Raw genomic sequence first — 16,880 nt, forward strand, 5'->3', positions numbered from 1 at the left:
TAATCCTCCCGACACTAAAACATATCGTCATTACGTCACCATCGAAAACCAATTACACCCTGGAATTGGGTCCTTTAATCCACATCTTTATTACGTCATCATTGAGAGCTAGTTATACCAGTTATACCCTGACGTCATATGCTGCTACGATACATACGCATCAAAGTAACCACAGTATACCACTAATCAACTTACAAATTACATATACATAATTACATATACATTGAGGAATTTCCTTTCCACCTTTCACCTTTCCTTTAATCCACCCGACACTGATCGACATATACGTCACCATCGAAAGCCGATTAATCCACATCTTTATTACGTCATCATTGAGAGCTAGTTATACCAGTTATACCTGACGTCATATGCAGCTACGATACATACGCATCAAACGGGGCGCAGAGTAACCACAGTATACCGCTAATCAACTTACAAATTACATATACATACGTATGTACACATATACAGCCCCCCCAGTATTAGGATGTATTAGGATGTTGATATTCATTCATCAGCCACATAGAGGCATTTCCTTTAATCCACCCGACACTGATCGACATATACGTCACCATCGAAAGCCGTCTCTTACCATACTTAACAATACTACTTTTTTACCTCCAAAAACTAAGTACGTAGCAAATAGCTAAACCTAATAATTCAATATTTCAAACGTTCTTTCACAGAGAAGCTGAGATTTGACAGTTTGTAGCGGTCGACAGTAGTTGCGCGCTCTGCTTGCGCACTAGTAGGCCATTTAAAAAAAAACTGGACTTTGAACATTCAGTGGATTTTCTGTGGTCTGAGGTTTTCTGAATAATTGGGCTCAAACTAGTTTGCCTGTGGACAGTGATGTAACGGTCCACAAACCCCGCTCCCTCTCCTCCCTGCCCAAACCCCGGATTCACTGACTGACTGGTATATTCTTGCGAGGGAGTCAACTTTCGGGGGAAACTGAATTCCTCGCATAGTTTCCTCGCACCTAAGTCCTGCATCAGAGTAAGGGAGAGGACAGACCGGGTTGGGTTTGCTTTAAAGAATGGGAACGAACACTCCTCACTCAATCAGTGTCAGCTGACGGCAATTACTTATTGCATCACACAGCTGGATCGCCGGATCCCTGAGGGTTGTCATGTCAAGGAGGAGAATGCATATGTCACCGGAGAAAAAAAGAACACATTCTGATGGAAAAACACATTCTGACTGCGCGCCCACTGGCCTAGTCCAGGCAAATACCACATACTGTAGGCTTTAAGTGCGTTGCGTGTTCAAATCCTGATGACATTTTCTGAATGTAACTGCCCGTCTCTTCCCCATGTAAGAAAAGAAAGAAAATTAACATTTGGGACGCAAACAATTTCCGGGTCATGAGGAGGCGAGGATGTATCGCAGAGAGAGAGAGAGAGAGAGAGAGAGAGAGAGAGAGAGATCATGGCATGACTACATCCTAACTCACACATGCAACCTGTATCCGGTAGTGTAGTCCAGGGGTTCTGGGGACCCCCCAAAATAAATCCGGGACCCCCAGGTTGAGAACCCCTGGTGTAGTCAAACTGTAGCCTGGCATGGTCAGACTAATATTACTGCTACTGTAGATATTAGTCTGGTATCTCTGTGTGGAACCTGCATTTCCAAAGGGTGAATTAAAAATCACACCTGTGTGAACTGAGTGGTGCAACTCCGCCCCCCCCCCCCCCAGCCCCCCCTCTCTGTCTCTCATTAGCAGGCAGCAGTGCAGCACTATCTCTTTCTCTCTGTTTCTGGCACAACAGCGCCACTTTTGGTAGTCATTGGTACTCGTGCTCATAGTGACATAGTTAGGTGAACACATAGGTGAACACACGTACACGGACATTGCTGTTCGATGGAGTGGTTGCACCACTCAAAAAATGATAAACCGGTGATAAACCGAGAGAGAGCGAGTGCATTTTCCGGCAGCGGCATCAGCCGCAGAACACCCGCGGCAGGCGGTAGTGTTTCTCGGCGGCATCAGTCCGACACTCTACCCCAAACCCTAAACCTAACCCTAACCGCAAGCACGACACAACGCATGTCGGACGCATGTCGGACCGGCAGATGTCGCTCCTTCTCCCAGCAGTGCTGTGGCTATTACCGGCAGGTTACCGGCAGTGCAGTGGAACGGAGCTGTCATAATCCATCCACCTACTCCGGCAGCTGCCAGCCCTCCCCCCGGCAGCGTCACATCTCATTGCTGGAGAATGCACTCGCTGCTTCTGGATAAACCTGCCCCATATTTGCTTATCGGTTCCTGATTGGTCTCAATCTCTCAATTGGGCATTTTTTATTTTTATTTTTGCAATGTCAGATTGGTCTGGCTAGTCAAACTGAGCTGCATGGTCACGGCATATCATGAATGTTTGTTTTCTCATTGCGTTCTCTTTCCAAACAGTAGTGAGGCTTGTTCTTCATTTAGATCGTAAAAGACAGATACAGTAGAGCAAGACTGACGATCCTAAACCAAGCAGGAGCACATGAGGTTGTCTTGGAAACAATTAAGTGTCTTTTCAGACCTTGACAATTGAATTTTGTATGGAAACACTGGTAGCCCTTTCTGTACTTTATTACCTCTTTTTTGGGGGGTTTTGGTAAAATAAGCTTCCAGAAGATTAGATTGCTCATTTAATGGCCATTTCTTGCAGTATATGCATTTATCATGGGAAGCTGGTGCTCACACATTTATCACATTCTGTCATGTCAGACGCTCTGTGCAGAAACTTAATCAATTCTAATTGATTGGGAACACAATAAGCAGTTTCCAGGCACAAAATAATTGATTAAAACATTGCACAGCGTGATTCACTCTGTAAGTGTCTGAGGCTGTGAAAGTATGGGTACAAACTACAAAGGCACACTCGCTTTGTTTTTCAACACAGACAGAAACACTCGCATGCATGCAGACACGCGTGCACATGCGTGCAGACACACGTGCACATGCGTGTAGACTCGCGCGCGCGCACACACACACACACACACACACACACATGCGTGTAGACTCGTGCGCACACACACACACACACACACACACACACACACACACACACACACACACACACACACACACACACACACACACACACACACACACACACACACACACACACACACACACACACACACACACACACACGAAGCTGCATACATGTATTGTACAAAACCCTGTGCTGTATCTCAAGTAAGTCCATTTGCTGTCTGTAATATGGTTTGAAAGCACTCTCTCTGTAACACAAAAGATGCAGCTTGATATTTTCTCAACATTCAGAAAGCCTTTTTTACAAGTGTTGTCTGGGGGCATTTTTGGCTCAGAGAGAGCAACTAGGATAAATGGAGTGGGAAAGAGTTGGGACATGCTCGAAAATATGACAAGTTCAAAACATAGTACAGTATATGGTTGGACTGTCCTGGAGGGAAAATTGCTCTGCAAATGGTGGGTTCGCTATTAGGCCAACCGGCATCCCATAGCATGGACGGATGATTGCTCTTGCGTTTGCGTTCCAGTGGAACGCACCCTTTCATTCCTCTTCAAACCTCTCTGAATGCTGTCTGAGTCTCCTGTCTGAAATGCATGTCACGTAGCTATTACACTCTCCCCAAGACCAAACAGCATGAACAGTGCAACGATGGCATAATGACTAAATTGGGAGAACATTTGAGAAAAGAAAAGCCAGATCCAAATGGTTAGTCCCTTTTCTGTTATTCTAACGTTTTTTTTGTACCAGTGTAAAAAATGGGATAAGACACCACTCTGGTCTTAGATTAAATTGCTTAGTCCCGTTTTAGTTATTTTACTATTATTCGTTTTAGAGGACTGAGATTTGTACGTTTGAATGTTTAAACTAAAATGAACACAGTTCCAATATGATCATCAAGATGATTGTGAATGTAGTAAAAAATAAATGCGACACGGAGACGCAAGGGTTACATCTTCAGATTTGTTCACTCTGGGACCCGGTTTAAAAAATGAGCGTATTTGGTCACCCAAAACGCTGGTTCTGTGTGGACGAAACGGCAATACAATTAAAAACGTTTGCGGGACGATCTAGGCCTAATAGACTGGACATACAATACTGTATAGCATGATCGTACAGTGTATGTGTGTAGTATAGTGTATGTAATGCTTGGCAATCACTATTCAAGATTTGTGGGTGCTTGAAATAAAATCTAATATGACTTTATAGTGTATTAAAACTGTGATTAAAACTGTATTTCTGACATTTGTGAGTAAAGGAATAGAATCAATGCCAGTGAGTCTTAAATTAGACTCTATTGCATTTGGGACATGGACCAAACACGGATTAAATGATGTGAATACTTTGGAAAGGGGAAGGGCAGTGCATCAACATGGAATGACCTGAGATGCCGTAACCTTTGTGTTCAAGCTTAATCTGTTGGGGCGTGTCTGACTTGAGCATGTCTTAGATGAGGGCGCTAAGCTGCCGGCGGGAAAGCATAATGCCAATGTGAGGAAAACAGAGCCATAGAGGGCAGAATGAGTGACAATGTCATTACTTGGCAGACAGGAGCTTAGCTTCAGAGGGGCTGATGAAACCGCAGCATCCATCAATAAGAGGAACTACTGAAAGTTTCTTGAGTGCCACCAATGTGAGCCGACATGCACAGCTTTCCATCAGAGTACAGTGATTCAAGAGCAATTCTCTGATTGTCTTAAGTATCCACAGGCTGTTAAATGGTAACAAAGGAGATGTCAGCATTTCCAAATTTGAGGCCATGGTTCTCAGCAGGAAACCGATGGATTGTGCAGTCCAAGTAGGGTAAGGAGTTTAAGTATCTGAGGTGAGGTGAGGATGGAGAAGGAGATCAGCTGGAGAATCGGAGCAGCAGGGGCGGTATTGCAGTCGCTGTACCGCACTGTACTGCACGCATCCTTGGCTTTATTGGCTACCTTGGATGTTCTCCCATGTGGGCCATGTACTATACATCAAATGTGTGTGCACTATAGACCAATAAGACACCCGAGGGCGAGAAGCGAGCTCACGTGCACGCATCCGCCTCGTTGACGGCAGACTGCTGGGCGAGCGCTGGCGCTTTGGCATGGGGGGTCAGATCAACATGGAATGACGTCTGTACTGGCCATATAAGTTATTAGTGGCTGCACTAATAACTTTGGGGTAGGCCTGTCTAGAGTTTGAATGGACAGGTATCAGTCATAAGGGCGACATCGAAGAGGAAGGATGGATGGGGAAGGATCAACATATGGAATGTCCTAACAGGTTCTGAGTCATTATATGCATATATGGAGATCTAAGGGTTTGAGGTCAGATTTAGAGTTGCTGGCCAATATTGATGACAGGGATCTCCATATATGGACTTAACTGCGACAGCAGGTCGCATTTACTATGACATCAGGGATCTACGTGGGATGTCACGTGATGGCACGAGACCTGGGACCATATATGGGGGCTTTCCCATATGGGGGCATCAGGGATCTTCATACCTGATGATGTCACCATATATGGGGGCATTCCCATATGGTCATGCCTGGGGTGACCAAACAACAGACGGAAAATGCACGATTCCGTAGTAAATGCGACCTGTGGTTGCAAAAACCTAAAATCTCACGTCCATGTGCAGATACTGTTTTACGACCTGGAGAGTGCAACGCACTTTTACAATGACTCAGCGAGCAGGTAATCACCAACAATATCTTGTGGACTTGACAGTTACTATGATGAAAAGTACAAGTGGGCAGCTTCATTACACATTGAAGGAATGCCGATCCAATAACCATCCACTGCATGATACCCAAGCTAGAGCTTGTAATACACAACTTGGACTAGTCAGTCACTTCCAAAAGGTCACCAACTTCTTGCATGCATTCTTTCCTCAAAGTCCCAAGCATTTGTGACAACTGGAAGTGGCCGCAGCAGAACTCGGTATGCGTGCACAAAGAGTGGGGAGCATATTTGACATTAACTGGCTGTCCTCATCATGCACTCCAGTGACAGTGTTATGGGAGAGCTACCCAGCCTTGGTGACAACGCACTGTCACAGAAAGAGCCAAACGTGGAGGAATCTGTACAAAGATGACACAGAAGGCTTGTTGTAGTGGAGTTGGCTTGTGTAAAATATGCACTTGAAACTCTGAAGGCCTTGTCTTTGTTTCCGCACAGAAATGATGCCACAGTGATCACAGTAAAAGCAGAAGTGGATATGTGGCTCAAGTCCATGGTGAAGAATTATGGAATCAACACAATGGTTGATAAGTGGCCAGCTGTCAGCATGTACTAAATGTATTTTTGTTGCTGTTGCTATTCTCAACTAGGCAAGGGAATTTTGTGTAGCATACTTGTTTAGATAAGATGGAATACAAGCAAAATACACAGATACAAGAAGAAGAAAAAAGTTAAAAAGATAAAGAATAACAATTATTGAAAATGCACCACTACTCGGCCAAAAGAGGTTTAACACAAAAACTGCTCATGATGGAGCGTTCCGCAAATAAAAATTCAACTGACGGAACACTCCGTCAAAGCTTTATTATTGATATCAAACAGGATCGCTGTATTATTTTTCTTTTCTTTTTTAAACCAAGTACATCCGTGTCGGCAGTCAAGCGTTGGCTCTTGCGTCCACCAGGTGGCAGTGATACGGTTCAGTAGCTCCTGGAGCCTCAGTTCCCTTAGTTACATGGGACTTATGCCTGGCTTATATTCTTTTATATAACCACGGTTACTGTGTAACCTCCAGATATTTAGCCCATCACCTTATTGTTGCACAGCACATTGTTACAGCGCAGCTGTTTTTCATGACTAATACAATTTTAATTTTATCTTGTGTTACAGATTTTCTTTTCAGCCTTGCTGCTTAGGTTTACGCATTCTGGTGAAAGCTGCACGTGGGGAAGCTTTCCTGGACCTAAAGTATTGATCGTTCCCCACCTGCTGATGTTCTAATTTAACTAAATCAATACTTGAAAATGTAAATGCAATGCATGCATTCCAAAGCTGGTCAAAAGACTGCTTAGTCTACTCAGTGACAGTAGAAGCTGGTTATTGGCGACTGCAGTGCAGTGCAGTCCAGCCAGTTTCTAGCTAGATATGTCAGTTATCAATAACATTCAGCACTACAAAGATGATGAAGATTATGAGGATGATTATGATTATTGTTATTACAAATCGTGTTCCATGAAACAGCCTGCATCTTTTGATATTGTTAAACATTAGCATTACTTATTCATATACTTCCTCAGCCAGTTCCATCTTCACGTACAGTGATGTTAGAACTGCCGCAATGCAAATTGATTCTGCAGTCAGAGATGAAGACGGTGCCCACCAGGGAGGGTGCAACTGCCAAACCTAAGGCACTAAGGTTAGCTCCAGGAAGTTAAGATTCAGTTCCCAAGCAATATGCAGGGACTTCATGAAAACCAAAGACATGTCGATTGCTTTTTAAAGGACTCTAAAAGGAGTCTCTTGACAACAGAGAGATATATTGTAGATCAGTTGTGCACAGGTGTTATAAAAGGGATTAAAGGCATGTCAACTCATAAATAAAATACTGGATCAACAACTTACTTATGGATTCTTACATTCCAGTAGTGTGATAACACATTATAAACAAGTATATAGAACACCTTCGCTACAATGAAGAGTTATACTTCAGTAGATCCCAATGATTACCCCAGGCTTGCTGTTGTGTATACTGTATGTCACTTGGCTTACCAGTCTTTGGGTCTACAGAGAAGTATGGCTGTCCTTCCAGGATACTGTAGACTATCTTAGCACTGTTCCCATAGGTGGGGTCATCCGCATCCGACGCTGTCACCTGGAACACTGATGTTCCTGAAAAGATCAGAGAAGACCAGACCAAATAAAGATACAGTACTGGCACAACAATTATAATACAATAATAGGCAAAACCTCAAATTTAAAAGCATATATAGCCTAATCTGCATATAGCAGATGAACAATGTAGGATACTGTATTAGATTCAACATGGGCAGGGAACTAGGAAAAGGGAATATTGGATCGATTATGGATTTGATTTATAACCAGTCCATAACCTAAAAATCAAGATCACCACTGAGTTAGAGGCAAGGAGGCAACCAGGTGCTCAGGAGGTGTGTAGGTATAAAAAATGTAAAAATGGTAAACAGGTGCTCCTGGGATCAATCGGGATAACACAACGATATAGAGCAAAGAGGAGATCCGGGCACACTTAATGTTAAAAGGAGGAAATATTTTATTGAACCGACTGAGTTCACCACTGAGTTAACTTGTGTGAGAGTTTCTCCAGATGTTTGATATCAGTTGCAGAAGCTGTATCCTGTCTGTGCTGTCTGTTGTGGTCTTGTAAAGAGCCATGCTCCATTAGCCTGTCCATGTCACAGCAGACAGGATCGGCCAAAGCCATTTTACAACTCATTCATCATGGCTGGCCTAGCTCTGTAGTGCACCATGGGAATTGTAAAAGCTGCATTTCTAAGAGGAATATAACATTGAGATATCTATCTGAAACATAGTTTTTATATATTTCAATATTATATCCTAGGAAACTTTGTTCCCCGCTATCACAATAACAGTGCACCTCTCCACCAGGTCAGGTAGGTTATTGTGGGACAGCAATGTTCGTACTTATAGAGGTGAATGGAATCTGCAGAAGTTGAGGGATTAATGTTGATTTGTGGGAGTGTAGACCATACAGTAGTTTTGTGTTTGCATTTAGATGCAGCGTTCAACATTAACCATTAAGACCTGAGGCCAATTCTACAAAATTCTAAATTCTAGTATATATAATCCTTCTATTTTTTCTATTTTTGTATAGTAAGTATAAAATAATGGGTAAAGTGGTTAGAATCACATGCTTTCCCGATTTGAATGGGTTGACATACTCGGTTACTGTTGGGCAGAAACATCATATCTTTTTTTTAAATTTCATATTTCAACGTTGTGTTTTTTTCATATTGCCCTACTACTTCATTGTACAAGAGTGTCGCACAAAAGTAGTGAAAATAGTTGATTTACAACGTCAAGAAGCGTTACATATTTTTTTCTTTTTAAATAGAATGATAATGATTTACTTACAAGGTTTATACCCAAGAGCATTTTTGTAAACTGAATGCGATATAATAAACTTTATTATACAAGACCTTGTTCTGTCTGACTTAAAATAACTGCACTGCAACCCCAAAACAGCTCGATAACACTTATTAACAAAGAATTGAGACACATACCGGTACCTCTTTGGGTTGGGGTTGGTACATTTTTCTTGTGGATTATTGCATCAGTGGACCATGAGTCATGACAAAAGTCTTAAATTAGGTATTGAGTGGTTAAAGGAGAGAGAAAGAGGATATTTAGATGGGAAGCTGCAATATTTGATTTTGAGAGTTAACATTAGCCTTCTAGTTGTGCAAATGGCACACTCTTAGGGGAATAAATACAAAATATCACCTTTAGAAAAGCTAGGGCTGCATATAGTTTTGTTTCATTATATAACAGATACAATTTTCTAAAATGTATGCGTGCAAATTTGGTGACAGTTTTGACACAGGCTCAAACACAGAATAGATGAAGATATTTCAACAGCATGGCTCTGCAGGAGAGGGTCTGTGTGAGGGTCTGTGTGTGTGCGTGTGCGTGTGCGTGCGTGCGTGCGTGCGTGTCCATCTGACGTTTTGACTGGAGCAATTTTTTCTTATGCACACTGCCAGTAGGTCAACTTGGTAAGTCCATACAATTGTTTTCACATGTTTTATGTATTTTTGTAAATATGTATCTCTACCTGCCTGGGCAGGGGATTATGTTTTCACCCATCTATATGTCTGTCTGTGTTTGAGCCTTGCCTCCGATCCGCTCCTGTACAATATCTGAACATTTCTGCTCATTCCTGCAATGTTTTCAGTCAACATTATGTGCACCATGCTAAATGTGCCAGATGCAGCCATATGGCCTCGTTTGCATCTGCAGTCCCTGCAGGTTGATTTACTGTTTAAGACACATAAAAGACCATACCTAACACATACTGTATGCACAGACACATGAGCAAAACCTGGAAAACATTCAAAGGAGCATATGGAAGAACATCCAAAACACATAAGCACAGTGTGAGTGAGTGAAATGATTGAGCATTAACACGAGGCCTGCCGGGAACATAGGAATTTTAAAACGTAGAATCTTGTGGCCTGCCACAAACGGAAAAGCCGTTTTAACAGCGATGTATTAATTAATGCATGTTTTAATACGATCGTATCGAAATCTACCGTCAGTTAGCTTTGTTATGCTTCTGACACAATGGGCGCGGCCATTTTGAAAATGCGCGCGCATCCACTTACATTGCCGGCTCTGGTTTCAGACGGCTTTATCTCACAGAAGCGACATTGCAGAGGACGCTTTGTCCCAGACAAGCGTTTTCAACGGCCTGTAGCAGGCGCTGTGATACTCGCGGTCAGCTTTTTCCACCGCCGAGCGAGACAACAACAACCGGTCATGATACCACACACAGCAGCTTTTCACAGGAACAATGCGATTACGGATATTTGGATCTTCAAAGTAAGTGTTACGCGCGATAAAACCTTGGCAATACGCAATCGAGGGATTAATGAATGGCGGCAGGCAGACGGTTAACTAGATGCATTACGAGAACATAAAAGCAATCCAACATGCAGCATATGGAAGATCACACAGCAGGAAACACATAAAGCATGGCACAGGCATCTAGATGACGGCGCCATTAACCCAGTCAGGCCTGACGTCGAAATTAAAAAGAAATGTTTTCTAAATCATGACAATTTTCTGAAAGATTTGAGGCACATTTTAACGATTTTTCAAAAATAGCAGACCTACAAGTTCATAGCGCGCCACTCGGTGGCGCGCTATGAGCTTGTAGATCTGCTATTTTTCAATAGCTAAATTATAACATAATGTTTAAAACACCAAAAGGGGTTCCCGCCCAAAATGGCTTAAGCATGACAACACATAATGAACACTTAACATCATAATATGCCATTACAACATTATTTGCCAGTGAAATCATGTTCTTTGTTCTTGAGAGAACAGCATTGTCCCTTTGTTTCACGAGAGGGTATTCTCCTTTCTTTCTTCTACTTTTTAATTTTTAATTTAACCAGGGGTAGCTTCTCACTTTGAGCTGCTGGTGTGCAGTGCATTTCACTTTATTCATTTCAACGTTTGAAGTTAAGCCATGAATGAAATACAGTTATTACATTTTTACTACAGTATTAGCAAAATTGCTGCTCATTCCAATTAATTTCTTTAATTGCCTTTTTGAGATTGGTTAGAATTGTACACGGTTCTGGCTTTTTGTAGCCTGTGATCTCTCTGTCAATCATGGTCGAACAACCCTGTATTGTACGGTTTCTTTCTTTCTATTGGTGAAAGCCAAATCAACAAGCATTTCTGAGGAACTCATCATACTGGATTTTCTTCATCATTACAATATCCTTTAAAATTGTCATTGCTGGTATCACAGTCTTTTGAGAAGACTATTCGCCGACTGTGTTTGGGAGGGTGATGGGCGATACGGCACACACCAGACCCAGAGAGAGAGAGAGGGGGTGGGGGGGGAGAGAGGGGGAGAGAGAGAGACGGAGAGAGAGAGGGAGAGAGAGAGAGAGGGGGGGGGGGGGGGGGAGAGAGAGAGAGAGAGGGGGGGGGGGGGGGAGAGGGGGAGAGAGAGGGGGGGGATAGAGAGAGAGAGAGAGAGAGAGAGAGAGAGAGAGAGAGAGAGGGGGGGGGGGGTGGAGTGTGGTGAAGGGGCAAAGACAGGGCAGAAAGATGAGAATGGGAGAGACGTGTGAGGACATTGAGGTTGATTGGGAAGAATGAGTGTTGTGTCATGCTTCGATCTCGCCGCTAAGCGGGATTTTGCCTCCTGTAGCTCCAAATATTGGAACTTCCTCATTGAGATAGAAAGAGAACTTCCTCATTCCATTCTTGCAATGGGAGTCTTGCTAGTGAAGCAACTCTCTCTCTCTCTCTCTCTCTCTCTCTCTCTCTCTATTAGTCTAGTACAAACGTGACACGAAGCGTAGCTGCCGTTTCAGGGAAGCCGGTGTGGGAACCAGCTTCCCTGATTGGGGTGACATGACTGTATGTACTTAATTACACTTTTACAGTCATTTTCACTTTACTTGATTACATCCATTTTCAATACTTTATACTTCTATTCCACTCAGGCAAATACTTTTTACTCTGCTATAGAATTATTTGAATTAGTATTTGTATTATTAATATAAGAAATCACATTTATTAATAATACAAGCCCTATATTTATACTACGTGTTGTGAGACTGCAAGATTACATTTCTGGTCAAAGTGGCTATTAACAGGACACTTTCAGATGAGCGTGCTTGTCTTACCAACATCTGACATTTCGGGTACAGTGGCTGAGAAAGGTCCATCCGGGAAGGTGGGCGCATTGTCGTTGACGTCCTGGACCTTAATGATGAACTCCGACTCAGCCTCAAGCGAGCGGTTGGTCCAGCGGTCGACGGCCCTGGCGTGCAACACATACTGGGATTTCCTCTCACGGTCGAGACTCTTGGCAGCATGGATGTCCCCCGTCGTCTCATCGATGATGAAGATAGACCCAGCCCCCTCCCCGGACAGAATGTAGCGCACGGTGCCATCGCCTTTGTCAGAGTTGGAGTGGAGCTGGAGAGAGAGGAAGAAGAGAGAGAGAGGTGAAACAGTATGACAAGATTAAGATACACATACAAAGGGTAATAGCCTACTAACAGGGTAACTAGCTAGCTAATGTTGAGACCACACACATGAGAAAGAAGAGCGGTTGACAAGTTTTATGAAGTTATAAACCTTGGCCAATTGTCTGAAAATGAAGTAGTGAAATATGTGCGAGATAGAGATATCATTTATACTGTAGAATTCCTGTGCTCAAAAAAGTTCACACACTGTAGGACCAACAAGGCTACTGGATCACATGTATCTTTTAAGAATACTAAGGAGTCTAAAAGCCCCTTCGCAGTGCTGCTGCTGCTTGCCAAATGGAGGCTCTAGATGCCATGGGGTCACCAAAATCACTAGGGTTCATCCCACATAATATAATATATGTGTGCAAGGTTGACATATTGAGCTTGAGGGTGGCGCTAGAGAGATGGTCATGGGCTCAGGCAAACAGAGTTCTTCTCCAGGGAGCATGAATGCAGGCAGCAAAGTTTCATTGCAATTTGGCCAACAGTTTTCGACATGAGAGGCAGCCATCCTTAGTGCCCCGCCAGCTGCTAGCGGAGCAACAAATATTGAATGTGCAAACACACGATTCCACGTCACTGAGTCTGACTCAAGAGTCAACACTGGTTAAAACCTCTTCTGACACTGGGGAAGACATTAACAAGACATGGGGTTTAATAATGGCACGGGCAGTCTTTTGCTGTTAGTTAGTCGGGGTAAGTACAAACATAAGGTATGCAGTTTGGGAAAACGAAGACACTCTGTATTATATTAATATTAATACAGGCACCGTTCAAATATTTAGTATTTCAGTTGAGCAGGATTTCCACCCTTTGAAATAATAATTAGGAACTAAATATTTTAGGATAAGTCATTATCCTACTCAATCAGCTGAGCTGCCCAGCTGTTGTCAGACAACCAACTGCAATTCCAGCTAGTCCCTCCAGGCTATGGGACAGAACAACATGACAGGGACCATCAGTCATTGGTATGGGAGAAGAACGGGAATGTGTGAGCGAAACATCTGACAGTATTTCCACATAAGATATAGATGTGTTTTGATGCCGTGGCTCCGTGGAGGCAAGCCGCCTAGAACAGGGGTTCTCAACGTTTTTGGCCGGGGACCCCCGGAAATGCTTTGGCAACGTCTCGGGACCCCCGCCCCGCCCCCCTCCCGACCCCCAATATAAATTGACTGCTACAATAACCTTAAACCATTTTGGGCGGGAACATTTTGGTGTTTTAAGCATTATGTTATAATTTAGCTATTGAAAAATAGCAGATCTACAAGCTCATAGCGCGCCACCAAGTGGCGCGCTACGAGCTTGTAGGTCTGCTATTTTTGAAAAATCGTGAAAAAAAAATTAAACATTCTTTTTTTTTTTTAATAATTTGGGGACCCCCTAAAATAATTTGGCGACCCCCCGAGGGGTCGCGACCCACGGGTTGAGAACCCATGGCCTAGAAGAGGCGTATGTCTGTGTATCTATGTGTCCGTCTGTGTTATAATGCAGCAATTTTATAAATGCTTCACCAACAAAGGCGCACCACAAAACAATCATGACCTGACGAAGATGTAATTGACACATCGAAACGTTGTCACTTTTTACCTGCACCCTGATATAATAAAATAAGGGCCTAAATCGTCTGAGCTGCTCCAGTGCCTTCTTGTTCGCATGTTATTATGTCCTGCTCCTGAGATGCACCAGACTGGCCTGCTATAGGCTAGAGGCTCCTGAGATGCACCAGACTGGCCTGCTATAGGCTAGAGGCTCCTGAGATGCACCAGACTGGCCTGCTATAGGCTAGAGGCGCGGCTGGAACTCCCTTCTGCACCACAAAACAATGTTGGTGTAAGTTTCGATTCCAACTTAACAAAAAGGCTATAACCAGGCCTGAAGTTCCCTGAACCAAGCCCCCTGGGTACATATATACACTTTCCGAGTTAAATGAACACTCACATTTTACAGTGCATGTTCTGCTATATGGAACACCAAGTGACATTTTGAGGCTAAAGTATTTCCCCCTGTGTGTGTGTGTGTGTGTGTGTGTGTGTGTGTGTGTGTGTGTGTGTGTGTGTGTGTGTGTGTGTGTGTGTGTGTGTGTGTGTGTGTGTGTGTGTGTGTGTGTGTGTGTGTGTGTCAGAACAAAGGCTTGTAAAGCTGTGAAATATTCAGAAACTGAAACTGGGGGTGGAGTCGTCAGGAAGCGACACTTATTAATTCAAACAGGTTAGTGGGTTTCTCTCTGGATGATGGGGACACGCTGTATTGAGCTATATTGCATTTGGGCTCAATGGGTGGCTTCTGGTGCATGAGTGTGGCCTTGGTTTATTGATCACCATGCTGTAAAACCCTCCATTAATATCCTCTGTTAATTTAACAACACAAGTGTCCCAATTCTGGGGCGAAATGCCAGGCAAAATAGCAGATCTACAAGTTAACAACTTACCGCAATGTAACGTGTTACAACGCAATTAGTTGTTAGCTTCTAGATCGGCTATTTCAGCAAAGCAATTTGGTATAGAGGGGGAAAAAGAAGGAGGCCTACTAGCAGGCCCCTGGGGGACTCCGGTCAAATAAGTATACTGTATGTAGGTACTGTTTAAGTGATTAAATCTGAGTGTAAAAACATTTACACCGGAAGATTAATTACACCGAGGATTTTACTGTGCATGTCTGTTAAAACTAAGACGTACTGTACACACAGTGGCACGTTGGAGAAGACAGGGGCAGAGGGAGGGAGAAAGTATGACGGACACGGAGAAAGACACACGGAAAGGCCTTCAAACACATAGGCAGATGGACAAAATAAATGAGCCACCTTATCAGAAGATGGATGCATTCAGCACCCAGCTTGTTCATAAACGGACACGCTCCGAGTGCCTCGGTGGGCGTAATTAACTGATTAATAGAGGAGGACTATACTGCAAATCAGTCAACGCTTCCCTGCATGCTCGTTGATGACAGTTGCTGCTCATTTAAGCCCACCATCACCTGCACAGATTGTCTGTCACCAACATGCTGTACATGTAAACGCCTTCAATCTGTCTCACTGCTCCTCTATCAACATACATGTATAAACTCATGTAATCTGTCTCACTCCTGTGTTTCTGCTTGATGAACGATATTGTTAATTTGTTCATTCTGGGCGTGTGTGAACGTGGCTCTCTCACAGTTCACTTCGTTCAAGGGTGTGACAGATTTCCATGACAGATTTCACAGATTTCCAGGCGAAAACCCAACTAAAACACACCGTAACAGAAAAAACTGCAGCGCGCAGCTCACAACTGGATGGTGTGCGCTCACGCTGATCCAAGCAGACAGAACATACAGTCCGACCCAAACACTGAGGTAATCTTGTTGCCGTTTCATTAAACCGAAGAATTGCTTCCAATAGCTTGTTATTTTTGCATCGAGGAGCGCTGTGTTTACATACATCGCCTCGGCCAACAAAACACCTCCCACAGTGAAGCCCGATTTATATTTCGCCGTACGACGTGTTGCATGCTGAAAATAGCCGATCTGCAAGCTCACAACGTGTTGCGTCCGCGTCACGTTGTGAGCTTGCAGATCAGCTATTTAGTACAGATTCGGTGGCATTTCATTTCACACTACAGTGCATAAGGGTGCAGGAGAAGTGGGCAGCTAAACATTGTGGGCACGTATTGGAAAAATAAATAAAAAACTTTAGTTCAACATTTTGAATTATGAACTATGAACTGAACTAGTTCATTTTTTTCATTTGTTAACTGAACTTTGAATTGAACTACTGTAGTTCATGTTGAAAGTGAACTTTCCAAACACTGAACATACAAATAAATCAGGGCATGAGTGTTTAAACTGTAACATGTAATTTTGCTGAGGACGCTCCAGGGCCCCCTCAAGGACCCCTGGGGGTCTCCGGACCCCACTTTGAGAACCTTAATTGGGCCTATATTTACAGAAAACAGCATGGGGGGGGGGGGGGGGGGGTATCATAGTACAAACTGTGTGCTTGGCCAGGATCCATTTTCAAGATGTCCTGAATGAGCCCGCTGTTGTAAGAAGAGACACTTTTCAAACAGCCAAAGTGGCATCTATATCTCATCTATATCTCATTTTATAAGCGTAACATGATTAGTGTCAAATATTGAGTTGTGCTGGCCCGGACGGTTAGCTCAACCGTCTGCCGTCTGGGCACCTAGGCTGC

The 16,880-nt window shown here is 43.4% G+C and overlaps 1 protein-coding gene across 2 annotated transcripts in view; it reads right to left on the bottom strand.

Moving 5' to 3' along the window:
• LOC306912427 (cadherin-18-like) overlaps window positions 1–16,880 on the bottom strand; it is a 199,910-nt gene that overhangs the window by 146,417 nt on the left and 36,613 nt on the right. For both annotated transcript variants that reach the window (XM_079488637.1, XM_079488638.1), the window contains exons 3-4: window positions 12,359–12,653; window positions 7,701–7,820 (exon numbers count right to left, since the gene is read on the bottom strand). In XM_079488637.1, coding sequence (XP_079344763.1) covers window positions 7,701–7,820; window positions 12,359–12,653 — 415 coding nt within the window. The remainder of the gene's footprint in view (window positions 1–7,700; window positions 7,821–12,358; window positions 12,654–16,880) is intronic.

Source organism: Electrona antarctica (genome assembly GCF_951216825.1).
Source record: "Electrona antarctica genome assembly, chromosome: 19".
NCBI lineage: Eukaryota > Metazoa > Chordata > Actinopteri > Myctophiformes > Myctophidae > Electrona > Electrona antarctica.